Genomic DNA, 20,215 nt, shown 5'->3' with positions numbered 1-20,215 from the left:
TGCAAGTGAGAGCTGGGGGAGAGGCGATGATGATTTTGGAAACATTATTCTGGGTATTGCATTGAACAAAGAGTTATTACTGAAGGAAAAAATACCCAGAAATGCATTGTTAATGCTCTCTCGGATTTGGGCCTGGAGAACCATACTGTGAACTGAGTGGAAGATAAACAGGGAGGAAAATAGCAAATTAAGGGGACAAATAAGCAGGGGGAAGAAGGCGGGGGGAAGGTTGCCTGCTGGCATCAGGAGAGGAGAACATATAACCAGTGTCTGATGCATTTCCTTAAGAATCAGTGTGTTTGCAAATTGCTCCATTGCATCTTAGCAGAATCTAATCTGGGTAACGAAGAGCTGACTAGCGAACATAGTTGGATGAATTCCCCAAGTACTCCTGAAATATAACAGAGCAAGGAACAGTATAATGAAAAATAAGAGAGAGAGTAGCTAGAGGCTTAACTTATGATCAGTGTTCATTACAACAAATGACATTTTCACTGCAGAGTTACCATAAGATTATTGACTCTTACGTAATATGGTTCCCATCTGAATAGATTTGAGAACAGCTTAGCCTGTGAATGGGAGAGCTGCAGCCATCAGAGGACTGAAGATGTACTCAGTCCCCGTATTCACGTTTTCAATTAGTCCGAGGGAGCTGCCTGTTCAGGACCATGGACAGGGCAAAAAATAGTTTGCGCCTTCCTCCAGGCAGCATGGTGGTGATTATCTTTGGCATTGACTGGCATGGTCATGTGTTATATTCAGTGAAAACCAGACTCAGAAAGTGACTAAACTTGTTGGTAGTTTCATATCCAAGGCCTCCTCCTTATGTTCTCTGCCATTTGCTATTTTCCTCAAGCATACATATTGCAACATTTGAAAAATATATATCTCTTTGGAAAGAAACTGTGTTTTCTCTAAAACTTTGGGCACACAACCATAAGGCATGTTGCAACTCTGTGGCTTCAACCACATTTGAATGGACAACCCCAGTTCTGAGTGTAGCGTGGCATTGCCTTGGTTTGCTGAGCACCTGTTCGATACCCGCTGAGCACTCTGTATTTCTGTTGTTTTGTCCTCCCAACAACCCTATGAGCTATGTGCTATTATTATCAGTCCTATTTTATTTTATTTTTTTTTTTTTTGAGACGGAGTCTTGCTCTGCCTCCCAGGCTGGAGTACAGTGGCGCGAGCTCCACTCACCGCAAGCTCCGCCTCCCGGGTTCACGCCATTCTCCTGCCTCAGTCTCCCTTGTAGCTGGGACTACAGGCGCCTGCCACCGTGCCCGGCTATTTTTTTTTTTTTTTTGTATTTTTAGTAGAGACGGGGTTTCACCGTGTTAGCCAGGATGGTCTGGATCTCCTGACCTCGTGATCCGCCCGTCTCGGCCTCCCAAAGTGCTGGGATTACAGGCTTGAGCCACCGTGCCCGGCCATCAGTCCTATTTTATGGAGGAGAAAGCACTCTGAGAGAGGTTAGGTAACTTGTCCAAGGGTACCCAGCTGCCAGAAATCACTAATGAATTTCAAAGTCATTTCTACCAGTCTGCTGTACGTTGTAACTTCCACACAGGTGCTGAACATAAAGAGAGGTTCATTCATATTCATTCTCTCTCATTCTCTCTCACTCTCTGGAAAAGCAGCCTGGGTAGTAAGTCTGTCCAGAACCCTTGCTTTCAACCAGTATTCATGAGTCATGCCAGTCTTGCTTGCTGTGTATTTTAAAGTTAACTCTATACCGGTGTCTCCCATGAGAAAGGGTTTACTGTCACTGTTAGCTGGAGGTGCAGATGGCAGCCCGCAGTACATGGGAGTTACAAGCAGAGCAAGAGAACACAAAGAGGCCAGTGGGTCAGGGGCGGTCTTGTTGCAGGAAAGCAGCAAAGTGGTATCTGGAAACAAATCAACAGTTGTCAAAAGAATAATGAAGACATCTGTGGGAACTCAGTAGCAGCGTTTTTGGATCTCACCTTTTCTTTTCAGTTGTGTATTTCTAAATTTTATGAGAAAAAAATACCTCAACAAAGAATGGGGAAGTTAAAAAAATATAATTGGCCCTATTATAACCAGGGGATTTCCTGTTTGTTTCCTATTACTTCTAAGCAGCGTATTATCTTGTTTATAAAAGCCTGATTGGGACGTCCCTCCTCCTGGCCACTGCAGCCGGTTCTGGAGACTTCCCTGCAGCCCATGTTCCCTGGCAATGGGCCCAGAGGCTAGACGTAGTATGGCCACTCGAGAAGGAGCACAGCTGAGTGAGGAAGTCTGGCCCACCGTGGAAATGGCAAACTCTTGAACGCACCCAGCCTGTAGCCACTGCTGCTTGAGCCCCTAGGGAGGGCCTCATGGGTAATGCACTCTAGGCAGGCTGGGCACTGGGGACCTTTGGCTCTTAAAGCTGCTTTTATGTTTTCGTGCTTTGGGGAAAGAGAGGGACTGAATGTATTTTCTCCAACCAAGTAGCATTTAGGGGCTTCAGGAGTTAGTTATTCATCTTGGCCTAAAAACCTTTCCAGTATCACAACTATTACAAATAATTAAGGATATTGGGAAAATCTCTAGGTAAATGGGACTCTTGGTAACAGATTTCCTGTGTGTATCCTTCCTTACTCTAAACCAGCATGTCTAGCCTTTTTGGCACCAGGCACCAGTTTTGTACAAGACAGTTTTTCCATGGACCAGCAGGGTTGGGGGGAGATGGTTTGGGGATGCTTCAAGCACGTTACATTATAGTGCACCTTATTTCTATTATTATTACATTGTAATATATAATGAAGTAATTATACGGTACACCATAGTACAGAATCAGTGGGAGCCCTGAGTTTATTTTTCTGTGACTAGACAGTCCCGTCTGGGGTTGATGGGAGACAGTGACAGATCATCAGGCATTAGATTCTCGTAAGGAGTGTGGAACCTAGATCTCTCGCATGTGCGGCTCACAATAGGGTTCATCCTCCTGTGAGAATCTAATGCTGCCACTGATCTGAGAGGAGGCGGAGCTCAGGCAGTAAAATGAGCAGTGGGGAGTGGCTGTAAATAAAAACGAAGCTTTGCTTGCTCGCCTGCCACTCACTTCCTACTGTAAGGCCCAGCTTCTAACAGGCTGCAGGTAGGTACCTGTCCACGGCCCAAGGGTTGGCCACCCCTGTTCTAAAGTATTAAAAGTAACCAAGTGCCAGGATCACAGGAGAGGGGCCATCAGCCTTTAAAATGTCTTTCATCTAAGTACAAAGAAGTGGCTCAACTCTACCATATTCAGCTTGTCTATATCAGCTGTGCAGTAGCATAGCCACCAACTGCAGGTGGCTGTTGAGCTGTTGAATTGTAGCTTGTCTGACAGACAGTGTGCTCTAACTCTACAGTATTCACCAGAGTTCAAAGACATAGTACTCAAAAAATCATTACATTTATGCAGTAAATTTACTAAATTATTCATCATCAAATTACAGATAACATAGATCAGGAATCATTTTTAAATTGATGACATGTTGAATTTATATTTTGGCTATATTGGGTTAAATAAAATATGCTATTAAAATTAATTCCATCCAGTCTTTTTTACTTTTTTTAATGCCACTACGAGAAAATTTAAAGCTACATTCATGGCTCAAATTATATTTTGGACAGTGCTATTCTGTAGAGATGTGTGGAATATGGAATGTCTCTCTGCAAATTGGATGTACTAATGTGTGTTTAAGAAGATTTTGGAAACAGCTTATGAGGAGAGAAATTAACTCACTCGAGGTATTCAGTGCAGCAAATACTAAATAAAAGAGGGCTTGTTTTACCTTTTTGGGGAGATACGTTGGATGGAAATATTCTTGGATGATCGTCGTTCAGGGACGAATACTTTTCCATGAGAATATTGTCAAGGTAGTAGGAGTCGATTGTTACGGAACATGGTTTGTGGACGTTTGAAAATAACTATGGTGCACACATTCCTTTGGAATGTTCCATCCAGTGTCATCATACGGGGCCTGGGAGGGGCTTCGCTTTGCAGACACCTGCTCCTCTGGCATCTCCACTCCACGCTTTTACTTCCACCTCGCTCTCACCAGCTGTATTTAGCATGCTCTAGCACCTTCCAGAGGTGTTTTGTGGGTGAGATTCTTAGATGAAGCACTTGGAATTCTTGGATGCTAGGGGCTGTTGTGACAAGCTTCGGCTCTTCCCTCCCCGCCCACGGCCACAGTTTTGCTTGCAGCCTACGGGGCCTGTTGGGGGCATGAAGCGGCTAAGGCTCTCCCCTAGCCAGAGGCAGCTCCTGGAGGAGGCAGTGCCAGGGTCCCAGTCAATTCCTTGCTGATGCATGGAATCTTCTCATAGATCATTTTTAACATCAACCTTAAACCACAGACATCTTTATTTTTAAGCTTTTTGCACTTGCAGACCATAAGTTTTTCTGAGACTCTTAAAAATCTGACTTTAGGCTGGGCACCATGGCTCACACGTATAATCCCAGAAGGTCTGAGGAGGAGGTCTAAGGCCAAGGTAGGAGGATCGTTTGATGCCAGGAGTTCCATATTAGCCTGGGCAATATAGTAAGACCCTATCTCTACAAAATATTTAAAAATTGGCCAGACATAATGATGCGCACCTGTAGTCCCAGCACTTTGGGAGGCTGAGACAGGAGGATCTATTGAGCCCAGGAGTTTGAGGCTTCAGTGAGCTATGATCGTACCACAGCCAGGGCGACAGATCAAGACTCTGTCCCTCAACTAGGAGGAAATGGATGAAAATTATTAAGTCTGCTGACTCTACCCAGGGCTACAGGTATTTTTTTAAACTTTAAACTCTTCATTCTTTTTCACGATTTTTTTTTTCCCCAAAAAACTCAGAAATGTGAAAGTGAAAAAAAAAGAAGGATGGAGTTCAAAGTCTCATCTCCTGTTGCACTCTCGGAGATGCCTTCTCCATTAGCCCATTGCTGGGTGTTGACTTGCTCCTAAACACCACTTGACCCTTTCTGCACACCAGCATGTTCCCTTGCCCACAGAGCTGGGCTCCTCCCTGTCACTGGCCAGTAGCTCAAAGATAGGCATCCGGATGGAGGAGAATCACAGATGAACTTGAGATGCTGTGTTTGTGGCTAGTATTTGCCACTTCAAAGAGAACACGGCTTACATGGGGAAGTTTGTCTTTGCCAGGGAAGTGGAAAAAGGTACCAGATGCAGTTTCTCTGAGCTGCTTCTGCCTAAAGCCCACCTGGAGGATAAAGCACATGTACGTAGCTGGGTATTTTTTGGCATTGATTCCTAAGGATTTTAAAAATATCATTACTCTATTATGTTTTTGTTTTTAAATAGACACGGGGTATTACTGTGTTTCCCAGGCTGATCTTGAACTCCTAGGCTCAAAGGATCCTCCTGCCTCAGCCTCCCAAAGTGCTGGGATTACAGGCATGAGCCATTACACCTGGCCTGCTCCATAAGTGGAACGTGATTCACCTTCCAGAAAATCCATGGGCGATGGAGGAGGGGAAAATAATACAATGGCTGTCTAAAGTCTAATGATAATGGCTGGGTGTGGTGGCTCACGCCTGTAATCCTAACACTTTGGGAGGCTGAGGCGGGTGGATGGCTTGAGTCTAAGAGTCCAACACTAGCATAGGAAACAAGGCAAAACTCCATCTCTACAAGAAATGCAAAAATTAGCTGGGTGTGTTGGCATGTGCCTGTAATCCCTGCTACTCAGGAGGCAGAGGTTGCAGTGAGCTGGTACCACTCCATTGCACTCCAGCCTGGGCAACAGAGCGAGACTCTAAGAAAAACTCATGATAATTATAGATTATCATGCCATAATCTAACCAGAGCACAGAAGGAATCTTAGAGGTACAAGCCTTACTTGTAGAGTTACCTGTAGAGTTTCATGTAAAATGATTTGGTTAAGGGGTAAATATGTTAACATTAAAGTAATGTGCTCTACAGCGTTCCTGGGCAAAGCATGTAAGTTCCATTCAGATGCCCAACCCTGACCAGGTTGAATCCTCTGCCTGGAGTGCTCTATTTTAGTGAGGTCTGGCACAGAGCGCCTGCTCAGTGGGTGATATCTGCCGTGGATATGAGATGGGGAGTAGCAGTGCTCAGGCCAGATTGTTACCACCCCTGTTTAGATTCAGACGCCTCATTTTCTTTTTGGGGAAACACAAATCACCCTGCTAGGGGATGAATCCCAAAGCCTTCTGAATTCCAATTTACCATTCTTTGCCCTGTACTCTGAAACTTATAGGCCTGAACTTAGATTGAATGTGATGTCCAGCTTTCCACTGACGTGGTATATTAGTCCATTCTCACATTGCTATAAAGACATACCTGAGACTGGGTAATTGATATAGAAAAGAGGTTTAACCGGCTCCTGGTTCTGCAGGAGGTACAGGAAGCATGGCGACTTCTGCTTCTGGGGAGGTCTCAGGAAACTTAGAATCGTGGTGGAAGGCGAAGGGGGCAGGCACACCACATGGCAGAGCCAGAATGAAAGAGTGCAAGGGGGTCGATGCATGCTTTTCAACAACCAGATCTCGCGAGAACTCACTCACTATCACGAGAACAGCACCAAGGGGATAGTGCTGAACCATCCATGAGAAACCACCCCCATGATCCAACCACCTCCAACATTGAGGAGTATAATTCCACAGGAGATTTGCTGGGAACACAGACCCAAACTGTATCACATGGCCATGTGTCACCTGCTGTGGTGAAATCATCAGGTCACCCGGGCAGAGAGAAACTGAGAGGGAGGGATAGTGCCAAGAGCAGATGGCCAACAGCCACAAATAGGGAGAGGAAGAGGATTATCAGTAGTGATACTACTACCACTAGGTATGGTATGCTTTTACCATTTGTCCTTATTGTGAAAAAAAGACAAAGCAAAGGCTTCTCTCCTAGATACTGGCATCCCTTTTCATGGGACACCAGAGCTGTGTAATGTCACTACATCTAGAGCCACGGGACAACGTGTGCCCCACATGGTTTCCTTCACATGATATTGCTTAAGGCTGCAATGACTTAACATATACAACGTGGCAGAGAAGCTTCCTGTCCGCACGCTACAGAAGTCCTGCCCTGGCGATTATCAGCTTAATGACTCAGAAGTCACGAGCGACCCTCAGCTGCCCATATGGGAGCCTCGTGTGGCCAGGAAGACTCTCACCCTTCCATGATAATAAAAATTCATTCTGATTTTTTTTCCCAACAGAGAGGGAAGAAAACATTACTTTTTAGGATAATTTTAGTTGAGCCTGGTGACTTGTACCTGTAATCCCAGCTACTCAGAAGGCTGAGATCACTTGAGGTCAGAAGTTTGAGACTAACCTGGGCAACATAGCAAGATCCCATCTATAAAAATAAAGTTAAAAATATATATATAATGTTAATTTTAACTGAATTCTTTTATAAATAACTAGTATCTTAAACTAGTTCTTATTAACATTAAAAATAATTAACATTCTATAAAAGTCCTTTGTACCTTAAAGGAATTTAGTAGAATCACCCTGGTCACGGTACTTTAAAAAAGTATCCACAAGAGGACAATGGCCTGGCTTCCCAAAGGCCTCATGAAGTGGCACTGCAGCACCTGTATTGAGTACCTGGTCTTCCCTTTAGCCTTAGAAGCCCTGCAAGCTGGCAAGGCGCGCCTGTAATCCCAGCACTTTGGGAGGCTGAGGCAGGAGGAACTCTTGAAGCCAGGTGTTTAAGAGCAGCCTGGACAGCACAGTGAAACCCCCCTCTACTATTTAAAAAAAAAAAAAAAGACAGGCATGGTGGCACGTGCTTGTGCCAGCTACCCAGGAGGCTGAGGCAGGAGGATCACTTGAGCCCAAGAGGTGGAGGCTACAGTGAGCCATGATCGCACCACTGCATTCCAGCCTGGGCAACAGAGTATGACCCTGTCTCAAAAAGGAAAGAAAATGAAACCCTGCAGCAAACTGAGGAAAATCACATAAGGGGAGGAACCAGAATTCCACAAAAGAGGATAACTGCCCCCAAAGACGGGAACACTTGCCTCGGTCTGCACAGCACACACCCCTTTGGTAGACAGCTCCAGGCGGGAAGCTGATGGTAGTCACCTGATGAGTGTGGAACTGAGGACATCAGGAAGTGATCCTGAGCTCAGATGTTCAGTCACTCTATATTTTGGGGGTGACAATTGTGTACGAGGCAGCAGGCACTGGAGAAACAGAAGTGATTTAGGCCTAGTCCCTGTCCCAGAGGCACTAATGATCTAGTTGGGATCCGTGTATCTGGATACCTATAATACTTCCTAGTAAACACAGCTGTATATACTTTCATTCAGTCAATCAACAAACATTTCTAGTGTATCCCGGGGACAGTGAACAAGACAGATAAGGCTCTGGTGCTCTAGGAATGAACCTTCTATCAGGGGAGGCAGGAAACAGACATCAAATAAATAACTAGATGGTGATGAGTGGTGTGATGGGAATGAACGTAGTCAAAGATAGAAAGTGTGGGCAAAGACGACCGGGCTAGGGAACTCACATTTGCAGTAGACCAGAGTGATGGTGTGTTCGTCAGGACTCAGCATTGCTTTGATTACAAGGAACACAAGGCCTAAGAGGGAGGGGGATTATTTGATGATTTTACACTAAACATCCTCCAGCAATACAGCTGACTTTAGGCATGGGGACCCACACAACGTCCTTGGGCCCAGTCTCTGTCCTTCCCTTCTGCTTTGCTGGTTTCTCCTCCAAGCAGGCTCTCTCACCACAGTGCTAGGACAGGATACCAGCAGATCTGGGCTCATCCTTCCTACTTCAAGTAAAACAGAAAAGAAAGGACTTTTCTTCCCACGCGGTTTGAGCTCCGATATGAGGCCTGTTTTTCTCGTTGGCTCTCTTTGGTCCCATGCTTGTGTGTAAACCAGTTACGGTACCCAGGGTGACAGGACACCCTGACGGACCTAAGGCTGAGTCATGTTGACACCAACATCAGGGAAACACAGCCAGACCCCGGAGTCTGAACGCCTGTGGTCACATCACAGTATTTAAACTCTGTGCCTCTGTTTCCCCACCTGCCAAATGGGAATGGTAGTAGCGCCTGTCTCAGGGGGACCTTGAGAGGAGCTTTCCAGGTAGAGTGAATCGCAATGGGAAACAGAAGCCCCTGAGGAGCTGGGATCAGGGACGTGGAGGGTCACGGCAGAAGATATGGAGGTGAGCTGGTCAGAAGCTGGACCGTGCAGGTGTGGATCGCGTGTTCTGGGTGGGCAGTGCCACGTTGTTTTCGGTGATTCCTCCTAAACACATAGTCCCGCCAGGGCATCCACAGAACTCACAGCCGCTGGTCCCCACTGCCTGCATTTTCTCCCCCGTTTTCAGTGCTGACTCTGGTGGGCAGATTCTCTTTCCAGCTTTGTTGATATCCCTGGTCTGCTTAGAGTCGAGGCGCGCTGGTCTGGGAGTTATGCTGGTGTTATTTTGGGTGACTTTTCATGTTTCTGCTTTGATCTATTCTATGTTGATTTTTATTATTTAACACGCAGGGGAAAACCTTATTTCCCCATACATTCAAGTTTTGGGGTGGTGCCTCACTCTTGCCCCGACCAGAGTCATCCCCAGCTAATTCTGTGTTGGCAGGGCATAAAATCGGAAGCAGGTTATGTTAATATGGACCAAAGTGGTCATTGGTGACTGCATCCTATCATCATCCAGCTAGCTGTTTTAAGAGGTCCATTAGATAATTACTATTTAGGTTTTGAGAGCTAGATTCAAGTTAGTGGATTTTCATAGTAGTGTTTTTGGAGAATAATTTTTAAATAGGTAAATTGCCCATACGAAAATAATTCCTTACTTATATTTATGAATAGGTTTGTGTATCGCTATATTACAAGCACATATACAGTTGGATGTCTCTTTTTAATATCTGCAGATGCCAAGTACTAAAATAATTATTTCTTTTCATAAATAAAAGAAATCCACTCCAGGTATGAAGTCTGTCAGAGAAGTAGCTTGTTTGGGAAACTTACCAGTGCCCTTGGACTGATTTCCTTTTTGCCTTTGAGTTTATTCTGGAAATTGCAACATTTAGCACTTTGCAGTTTAATTTAAAAGGATTACCTATTTTCTTAAATGCTTAAGCAGGGAAGCAAGTTGCAGTTATTGATTTTTCTCTGCATGTATTCCGTGAAAGCTCCTTCCCCGGGGAACATACCTCCTGAACTGCTGGTGACAGCTCGGACCTCTGATACATAACCAAAGACCTTGCCTAATATCCTTGCAAGTGCTCCGGGAATTTTTATTAAGTAAAAGCATCATTAGAGTAGACAGGATGATGAAGTTTAATGAGCATCTTTTGTGCATGATATTGTTAGTTTTGCTCTTCCAGAATCCTCATTTCTCCCCTCCAGTGGGGCAGATCGTGAGTCTAAAATATATGGCTGTTTTGAAATCTGCCTTATATATTATAGCCTATTTTTCATATAGCTTGCTATCTGTCTTAAGCCAACTACACATTTCCTTGTGGCTGTTTATATAGATGCCATTTGCACATGCATGTTTATACTTTCTTTCTCCACTATGTTGGGAACAGAAAGCAGGTTATAATGGAGAAGAATGTGACAGACACGCGCTGCCATTCGTAAATTGCATGGAACCATCTCTTGGAGGTTTGATCTAAAAAAAAAAATCATTTCCTTTTGAATTAATGAGACTTCTCACAGGAATTAGGGTAACTGTTAATTTTTTTCTTTCTTTAGGGCTCAGCAATTTACGTGCTCAGGTTCTGTCACCAGCCCCTGATAGATGCCGGATAGGAGAAATAAGGCTATTGCCAAGTGCTTATTAATAATCTCGGCTTCACACTTTGTCCGCAGATCTATTTGTGGAGATTTTAAATTTAGGATCCTACCAGAAGATTACAGATTAGAAGCAAAATTATTTTTCTCCATTATTTTCACTGGCCATATCCTGCGATTTTAAAATTGGTTCTTTTCTTGGTCTGTATGAGGACTTGCCATGGAAACACCCAAAACAACAGTAGGGATACATATGACACGAGCAAACGACTTCAGAACAGCATATTGCACCTCTCATATACCTGGCATTCTGAAAGACAATATTTACATAGCACACAATGTGTTTCTAGCAGTGCCTGGAGTGTATAGACTACAAAAGAAGTTAAGCCTGCACTCCCTGCCCTGCAGAAAATGGTAGACTTCTTAAGAAAACAAAACCAAGATGGGAGATGAGGTAACTTAGTGCTTTAAGAGTTTGGACTTTGGAGTCATTGCCTGGGTTTATCAGAGCCTCAAGCTGCTAAGCCTCAATTTCCTCATCTGACAAATAATGATCATAATAGTAGCTTCCTCGTTGGGTTGTTGCAGCAGTGAATAATGAATGCACATTAGCTGCATTGGAAATGTCGTGCTATGATCACAGCACCCTGCTGATGTTTTGAGATAACATGCCAAGGTCAGGAGTCACTTTATGTATCAAGGACTTAGGGATGAGATCCTGATACATCCCGTAGGGCTTTGTGACAGCAGAATGGAGAAGGTGAGGAGGAAGCTGTGAAAGTCCTCAAGGCCTCAAAATACGGACAGTTGCAGAGGGGACCTAAGCAGGCATTCCTGGCAGTAATAACACAGATAAGCAGCAACAACAGAAACAAGCCAAAAGGAATGTTGGCTGTCAGGAAAGGCTTATCTCAGGCCTCAGATTGATTTAGCCCTCTTTTCATTTTTCAAAACACTTCGGTGAGCCCAGGGCAACCTGATTATCAGTTCACCCGCCAGGTAGATAATGGGCGAATACTCCCCTTTTCCAGTTCAGATGGCAGAGGTTCTGGAAAGATACAGGACTCTGAGGCTACGCAGCTAGTAAGTGACAGAATTCACACTCCATCTTTCCTGCATGCTGCCCTGCTTGCCTTAGTGCAGAGAGAGAGGACATTGGGCGAGCCAGGTCCCCCAACTGCTTGCGCTGTGGCTGCTCTGTGCCAGGTGCCAGGCTGGGCACCCCATCCAGCAGCCAGAGGTTGCTGTTTTTCATGCATGCACCAGGAAGAGTTGTGCAGACATCCTGTGTAGGACACACTGGGAAGGGAAGTCACCTGCGTCAGGAAGACCAAGGAGGGAACCATTATAATAACTGAATGGCCATGTGACATGGGCCTGATTAGGAGAAAAAAGGAATGGATGATGGAAATAAGAATAAACGAGGTGCCATAAAACAGCTAGTTAATGAGTTATGGATCTTTAGAGGAGCTGATGAAAGCTGTGGTCCCTTTCTGCTGAAATATACACATACAACTTTAGAGTTTCAGACACTTCTGGGGTCCTAGGCTAAGAACGTCTACTGTAGAAGAAATTAAACTTCTATCAGACCTGATTAGTATGGTGACCAAAAAAGAGAGAATGTCAAAATGACTTCAGCATCTGCTCCTGAAGTTCTAGAGACATGGAGGGACAGACCTGTGGAAGGTGGGGTGAGGGACTCTTCCCTGCCTTTTGGGGTTTGTTAGCCAAATTGTCCCAGTGGGCTGAAGAGGATGAGGACTTGGAGAGCGGCTGCTCAGAAACAATCATAAAAGTTATAAAATTAGATGGGAAGAAGACACAAAGACACACAAGGACCATTGAGGTGTCCAGAGAGAAAACAAGAATCAGGGTGACATCCTAGAGCCAAGGGAGAACATTTTTAAGAATGAGTGGCTTGGCGGAGGGCATTGCGGGGGAGGAGGGGCGGTCTTCCTTGCTGCTGCAGCAAAGGGATGTGAGACCCTTGGATCTGACGTAAGACTCAGTTTTTTCAAAAATGAAGATGCCCGCATTAAATAAAATCCATGTATCAGCCAGGCGCAGTGGCTTACGCCTGTGATCCCAGCACTTTGGGAGGCCGAGGTGAGAGGGTTGCTTGAGCCCAAGTTCAAAACTAGCCTAGCAACATAGTGAGACCCCCATCTCTACAATAAGATTTTAAAGTAAGCCGGGCATGAGGGTCTGCACCTGTAGTCCCAGCTACTTGGGAGGGTGAGGCAGGAATCCCTTAAGGCCAGAGGTCAGTGCTGCAGTGAGCTGTGATCATGCCACTGCATTCCTGGGTGACAGATCCATACCCTGTCTCAGGAAGAAAAAAAAAAAAAATCCACGTGTCGTGTGATAGAAAATCACGCATAATACATACTGCTTACAAAAAGAAAATGTTGCAAAAGTTATTCTGAGTACAGTAGACTGGAATTTTTTGCTGTACAATCTTAGCCATCCATACATGGCAGTGGTCAGTTGCAAGGAGCTTGAAGCGGCCTGTCTGCAGGCTGTTTTCACAGCACACCGGCGAGGTCACCAGCCTGCCAACCCAGGCGGTCTCCAGGATCATTTCCCAGTGATCCTTCTACAGGTGGGCTTCAGCAGGGTTCCTGGGGTGGCTGCTTAGGGCAGGGCCCACTCCCGCGTTGGTGTTGGGGCTTCACAGTGAGATATAGAGCCCCTGTGAGCCTAGCTGTCTGGTTCACTCATCTCCCACCACTGAGAGCATTGCAGGCATCTCATCTTTGAAACCATTTTCAGCAACAGAAGCCTATTCATCAGACTCTCAAGAGCAATTGATCCTCTCGTGTCACTTCAGAGTGCTCTTTCTCGGTTTTTCCCACATCTTAATTGTCTCCCAGTTCTCTTCTCCAAATCCTGGGTTTCAGGGGAGAGAAGATGTTCTAGGGCTCCATGCCAAAGGGTTTCCTCCAGTTCCTGGGCTGAGCATTTTACCCACCAGCCACTGCAGCCCCATGGGTGACCTTGGGCCAGGCTCCCTTTATCACTTTCCAGCTGGCATAGCTGAGTGGCAGTGGCAGTGCCCGCCGAAGCTTTCCCAGAAAGATCTGCACCAAAGTGCAGATTCTGGGCAGCACGAGGGCGTGGCAGCAGCCTGCAAGAGATGGAAGGAGCTGGCCCTGGTAGCCTGCGTCAAAGAAGCTTCCTGAGAGGTTAGAGGCGGCAGCTGTCATTGTGAAATGCCTACTGTGTGCCCAACGAACAAGAGCATTTCCCTAATTTAATCTTCTCCCAAACCCTCCATGGTAGCTGGGAATCTTCATCTTCCTTTTGCAGATGGAGACATCAGACTGTTGGAGGTGAGCGAGGTTCCCCAGGGCACACATCATTCAGGACCAAGCAGGGTGCGGAAGGCAGAGGTGATTGTCAATCTCAGAGACTGTTCTCCAGGAATCCCCAGTGCAGGGTGCACTGGGCTCCTGTAGGGCCAGACAGGTGCCACGTGAGCAGAGAGCTGCGGTGGCCCCGAGGGTACACGCCGTCTCGGAGGGGACAGTGGTGCCAGGGTCTGAGGGATGGTTGGGGTTTCCCAGGTGCAGGAGATGGAGAAGCTGTGTTCACCAAAGCCCTGGGGGAAAAGTACAAGTTACGAGAGGTCGGGACAAACGTTTTTCACCAACGCTGGCACTTCCCCGCATGGCGCTGTGTGGTCTGGCACTGTCTTTCCTCTCAGAAACTGCAAGGAATAGGATGTCTTTCAATGGCACTGGCTGCTCTGTCCTCTGTAGTCAGTCACTGCTACAAATTCAATCCAGGTACATGCAAAACACAAGCCACAGTGTTAGCTTCAGAGGGTGGGGCGACAGGGACCAGCCAGTTCATACTAGCAAGGGGACAATTTGCAAACCTGTTTTCACTTCCTCTCATAAAAACTACACCCATTTTTCCTTTGGGACACACCTTGCCTCTCTGAATCTTGGTTCTTTCATTTTTCCATCTTTCTAATTTACCCCAGAAATTCATTTTACCTATTGAAATTAAGCAGAATCCTCATGAACAGGCCACCCTGTGAGGCCCAGAGAGGCTCAGCTACTATGTGAGTTCTCTACTGCTGCTCTAACAGATTACCAAAAACTTAGTAGTTGAAAACAAAACGAATGTATTACCTGGTAGTTCTGGAGGTCAGAAGTCTGAAACCAGTGTTGCTACGTTGCATCTTTCAGATTCTAGGGAAGAGGTTTCCTTGCTTTTCTGGCTTACACAGACCACCTGTGTTCCTTGGTTCATAGCCCTTTCCCCCATCTTCAGAGGCTGCAGTGTAACATCTTCAAATCTCTTTCAGTCTGACCCCCTGTTTTTATTTTTGATTGATTGTTAAGGTCTTGCCCTATGGCCAGGCTGGATTGCAGTGGGGTGATCATGGCTCACTGTAGCCTGAAACTCCCAAGCTCAAGCAATGCTCCCAGCACAGTCTCCCAAGTAAGTAGCCGGGACTACAGGTGAGCTCCACCACACCTGGCTAATTTTTTTTTGCACTCTTTGTAGAGATGGGGTCTCCCTATGTTGCCCAGGCTGGTCGCAAACTCCTGGCTTCAAGCAATCCTCCCACCTTGGCCTCCTAAAGCGCTGGGATTACAGATGTGTACCCCTGCACCTGGCCCCTCCTGCTGCTTTCTTATAAGGGCCCTTTTGATGACACTGAGCCCACAGGATCATCCAGGATTCTCTTCCCAGCTCAAGGTTCTTAACTAAGTCATGCCTGCAGAGTCCCCACTGCCATGGAAAGTAACAGTCACAGGTTTCAGGGATCAGATGTGGCCACCTTTGGGAGCTGTGATTCTGTCTACCACACTTACTTGCCCAATTGAGGCCCCGTGGCTCGTAACTGGCAGAGCCAGGAATGCAACACCAGACTGTGGAGTTTGTTGTGACTACACCGCCACTGCCGTAGCCACATCCCCGTGAAAATGGCCACTTATGGCCGCTTAGCAAAACGCCAGCGCTCCTCTGCCCACACAGCTGGAGGAGGTAAAGGATCGTGCGGCGGACAGCAGCGTCATCCAGCCCTGCCGATGACTCACTGAGGAAGTGGGCCATGCATTTAGCTCTGTCTTAGTTGCTTGCTTCAAAGAGGATTAAAACCTTTGTTCCAGCAGTGTTTGGGGATTTAGCGTTGATAGAAAATACCGTGTTATTTTGCAGGGGAAACAGCCCTAAAGAAGGAAGGTAATCATATAATTATTTTGATTTAATCACTCTTGACTGTAACCCCACGTCTGTCCTACTTTTCAGCAAGCACTCGCTGGCTGCTTCCAGTAGGTTTGCCATGGTGCTGGGCTTACCGAACCAGCCTGCAATGAAGACAAACGACATCTCTAGCTTCCAGATAAAGAAACTGAGGCATGGAGAGGGAGGCGAACATTGGTAATCATTTGCCCAGAGTCAACAGCTAATAAATGTAAAAAGCAGGATTTGAACAGCAAGTTCAGGGCCGCCGGCTCCCACCTGGCCCTTTGTAGTGACTTGCTCTGCAGCTCCAGGACGTTCAGACCCACACTGGGATCTGAATGTAAAAAGGCAGAGACTGAAACACGAACATTCCAGTTCACTCCGAAAAAGGAGAAGAGCCCTGCAGCTTTTGCAACCCCTTCTGAAATTGCTTGCCTGGATTCCCGTCGTCAGGGCCCAGCTGAACACCCACCCCTTCTGGGAAGCCCCCACACCCACCTCAGCCCTTCCCTCATTCAAGACATGACACGAAGAAGGGCCTTGTCAATTCCTTTCAATTCCTACTGCTCCTCTCCCTCTGCTAACCTCTTATCATTGCCAAGACCCTTTCCTTCCACTCAAGTATTGCTAGGTTTCCATGGGCATGAACTGTGGAGTCATCTGTCGACTTTTAGAATCCTTACGGTTTAGAGGCCAGGTGCGTGGCTCACGCCTGTAATCCCAGAACTTTGGGAGGTCAAGGTGGGTGGATCATTTGAGGTCAGGAGTTCGAGACCAGCCTGGCCAATGTAGCAAAACCCCATATCTTCTAAAAATACAAAAATTAGGCAGGCATGGTGGCAAACGCTTGCAATTCCAGCTGCTTAGGAGGCTGAGGCATGAGAATCACTTGAACTCAGGAGGCAGAAGCTGCAGTGAACTGAAATAGTGCCACTGCACTCCAGCCTGGGTGACAGAGCAAGACTCCATCTGAAGAAAAAAAAAAAAATCTTTAAAGTTTGAAACTATCTTTGAATAAGAATATACATACATATTTTTTTGCTCTGTGCAGATAAGGGGTTGGGAAAGAGGGAAGATCTCTGAGGCTATAAGGAAGCTGTGTGTATCGCTGAAGCTGGGACAGGGCTACTGTCTCCATTACACGTGCAAAAAGACCTCTAAATTCCAGGCTCTCATGTTCTGTCTAGTACATATGGAACCTTGATGCATAAGAATGGCCTCCCCTTTTCCTGGAGAGCAACCCCAGCACCTGGCTGGATGTGTACACCCTGGCTCGTAGGTCTGTCTCTGGCCAGCTCTGAACCCTGCGTTCTGTACTCTGTGAGAGTGACTGTCGATGGAACCTGCTTGTACCGCCTCCAAGGTGACACTTGGAAGGCTGGAATAGAATACAGCATGGCCTCTCAAAACCATAGTGTCCAGCTTTCCTGGATCACAAAATCAGTTGGGCAGTTCCATCTGCCAGCCCTTCCCCTCTGCCTGTCAGCCATGGTGCAGATGTCATCCAGAACACTAGTATTGGAGGCCAGGCACAGTGGCTCATCCCTGTAATCCACTTTGGGAGGCCAAGGCAGGAGGATTGCTTGGGGCCAGGAGTTTAAGACCAGCCTGGGCAACAAAGTGAGACCCCATGTCTATGAAAATAATTTTTTTTTGGCGGGGCATCGTGACTCAAGGCCTGCAATCCCAGCACTTTGAGACGCCAAGGTGGGGGGATCACTGTAAGTCAAGAGTTCAAGACCAGCCTGGCCAACATGGTAAAACCCCATCGCTACTAAAAAATGCGAAATCAGCTGGGCGTGGTGGTGCATGCCTGTAAGCCCAGTTACTCAGGAGGCTGAGGCAGGAGAATCGCTTGAACCTGGAAGGCGGAGGTTGCAGTGAGCCAAGATCACACCACTGCACTCCAGCCTGGGCAACAGAACGGGACTCAGTCTTAAAAAAATATATTTTTTATATATATATATATATTTTTTTTAATTAGCTAGGCATGGTGGCATATATGTGTAGTCCAGCTACTCAGGAATTCTGAGGCGTGAGATCACTTGAACCCAGAAGTTTGAGGCTGCAGTGAGCTATGATCATACCACTTGCCCTCCAGCCTGGGGAACAGAGTGACAGAGTGAGACACTCAAAAAAAAAAAAAATGCCAGACGCCAGTATATGCTAAACAGCCCAAGACGCCGGCATCCAGAGTGTGTGTATATTCCTCGTGTGGATACTGGAGCTGGGGCCACCTGGTACAGGGACGTCAGGCTCTGTGCCAAACCCCATTCATAGCAACTACAGGCTGTGGAGCTGGGTATGCCCTTGCTGTAGAGACACCCGCCAGGCTCTCTTGGAGACACAGTTATATCAATAAAAGGAGATAAGTTTGAGCTGTATTTATTTTAGGGTGGCTTTTGTTTTAATCAGAATTACTCATAAATTATCAATTAATTACCTTCTACTGTTCAGTTAAATCCTCTCAGCCACAGAGGCAGCTTTGCTGTGCAGTGAATGCCATCCACCGTAATTATAGGGCACTATGTCAGCATTTAATCAGCGGTACTTATTAATGTGGCACTGATGTGTGTTAGCCCGCCCCACGCTATCTATCATGGGTGAGCAGCCAGCACAGATTCGGACATCATTGCTCTCTGTCCCATTAGCCAGCCCCTGGGCTTTCGAGCCAAGCATCATGCTCACTTTTCACTAAATAGACACTCTGTCTCGTCCATTCAATTCCATTTGTATCATTGTCGACTTAAACACTCATAAGCTTTTGAACTTCAGTCCCGAACGGCTGAGCAGGGCCTGACCAGTTCTCCCAGTGAGTGTGAAATCCCAAGAGACTGGTCCGTGATCGGGCGTCATGGCATGGCGTGCATGTATAAGAGAATTTTATATTCAACACAGCATATGACCTAGAGAACACAGAAGTGATCTTTTGGTTTCCTTTGGCTTACTATTTCTGGAGATTCTTCTATTCCTGAAAGCTCTTCCAATGAAAGCTATGTTGTGTTGGCAAAATAGATCTGATGGTGTCCTTTCTCTGTCTTTGCAGCCTCTATGGCAGACACATGCAGGCCAACCCAGAACCACCAAAGAAGAATAATGACAAATCGAAGAAGATCAGCCGGAAACCCCTGGCAGCCAAGAACAGATAAGGAAGGAGTTGGCATCGGCTGGCCTTCCAGCACCTTCTCTCTCCAACACTTCATTCTCTCTTGCTCTCTCAAATAAACACAATGCGTGTGTGGCCTTTTTTATTTTTCTTTTCACTCTGTAATGCTTCCCACCTTACCTTTTAGATTCTTTTGGTAGGTGGGAGATTGTTGTAAGGTCTTTAAACCATTTCCATTTGTTTCTTTAAAATTACGAAAAGCAGGGAACAAAGCTCTTATTCAACTGCAAATTCCATAGTGGGCTCAGGCTTTTGTTGAATAGACATCACAAGGTTGCTTATTATCAAAAGAATAATTAAAATCATGTAACCATTTAAATGTCACTGTTAACACTTTTCACTCTTTCTGTTGATTCACACAACTCATTATTTTGCTTTATTAAAAATCTTCTTCGCCACCGAGATATGTTAATTTAACTTACAAATGATTTTAATAAAATCTTGAGTGAGTTTGTATCACATGTTACTTGTTGACCCAGAATAAAAGAACAGTCTGATCTTGGGGTATAACACATTTTCATTTACTTTTCTCCCCCAAAATCATCTTATCCAATTTTATTGGTTATACATGATAAACTTTTCATGAAAGAAATGCAAAATTAAATCACAGTTCGTTTCTTCTCACATTAATTTGTCAAGTTTTTTTTTTTTCTTTGAAGACTTTCTAAATTAGGAAGCAGAAAAACAAATCTCTAGGAGATTCTGCCAAAGGATTTTGGAAAGTAGCATTCCTTCGCCGAAGAAATGGTGATTTCTGCCAGGGGCTGGTAGACAAGAACTGTGAAAGGGAGAGAGAAAAAACCTCAACTATGTTTTTTGTCACGGCAGAAAATCTGCTCACATCAAAGCATTCTTCTAAGCGACTTCGATGCCAAGGAAGTTGTGTAAATGTGCACACGCTACACCACACCCAGGGTGGAAACCACAGTTGCAGAGTCATTGATCAATCAATTGTTTAACATCTGTGAGGCAGCTTTCCTTCTTCTCAACAGGGAAACCTATGACAATGACAATAAATGCAAGCTCAGGTTTTGTGCTCACTGAAAGGGCTGCCAACCCCAGAAGGCCTCCCAAAAAAAAAGTGTGAAGATGCACCGTCTT

At 45.8% G+C, this 20,215-nt stretch overlaps 2 protein-coding genes across 6 annotated transcripts in view; one reads left to right on the top strand and one right to left on the bottom strand.

The window, feature by feature from the left end:
* The window catches only part of RSU1 (Ras suppressor protein 1), a 237,044-nt gene extending 217,304 nt beyond the window's left edge, over positions 1-19,740 (top strand). For 4 of the 5 annotated variants that reach the window (XM_005564723.4, XM_045399633.2, XM_045399632.2 and 1 more), the window contains one exon: positions 18,995-19,740. In XM_005564723.4, coding sequence (XP_005564780.1) covers positions 18,995-19,097 — 103 coding nt within the window. In that variant the 3' untranslated portion in view covers positions 19,098-19,740. The remainder of the gene's footprint in view (positions 1-18,994) is intronic. The other variant, XR_006700803.3, reaches the window with a different exon arrangement.
* PTER (phosphotriesterase related) overlaps positions 19,273-20,215 on the bottom strand; it is a 157,722-nt gene continuing 156,779 nt past the window's right edge. The window contains exon 13 of the transcript XR_012417506.1: positions 19,273-20,112. The gene's annotated coding sequence lies outside the window, so the exon portion shown is untranslated. The remainder of the gene's footprint in view (positions 20,113-20,215) is intronic.

This window comes from Macaca fascicularis, chromosome 9 (genome assembly GCF_037993035.2).
Source record: "Macaca fascicularis isolate 582-1 chromosome 9, T2T-MFA8v1.1".
Classification (NCBI taxonomy): domain Eukaryota; kingdom Metazoa; phylum Chordata; class Mammalia; order Primates; family Cercopithecidae; genus Macaca; species Macaca fascicularis.
Note: the sequence above shows the minus strand (reverse complement) of the source record. Positions and strands in the feature narration are given on the sequence as shown.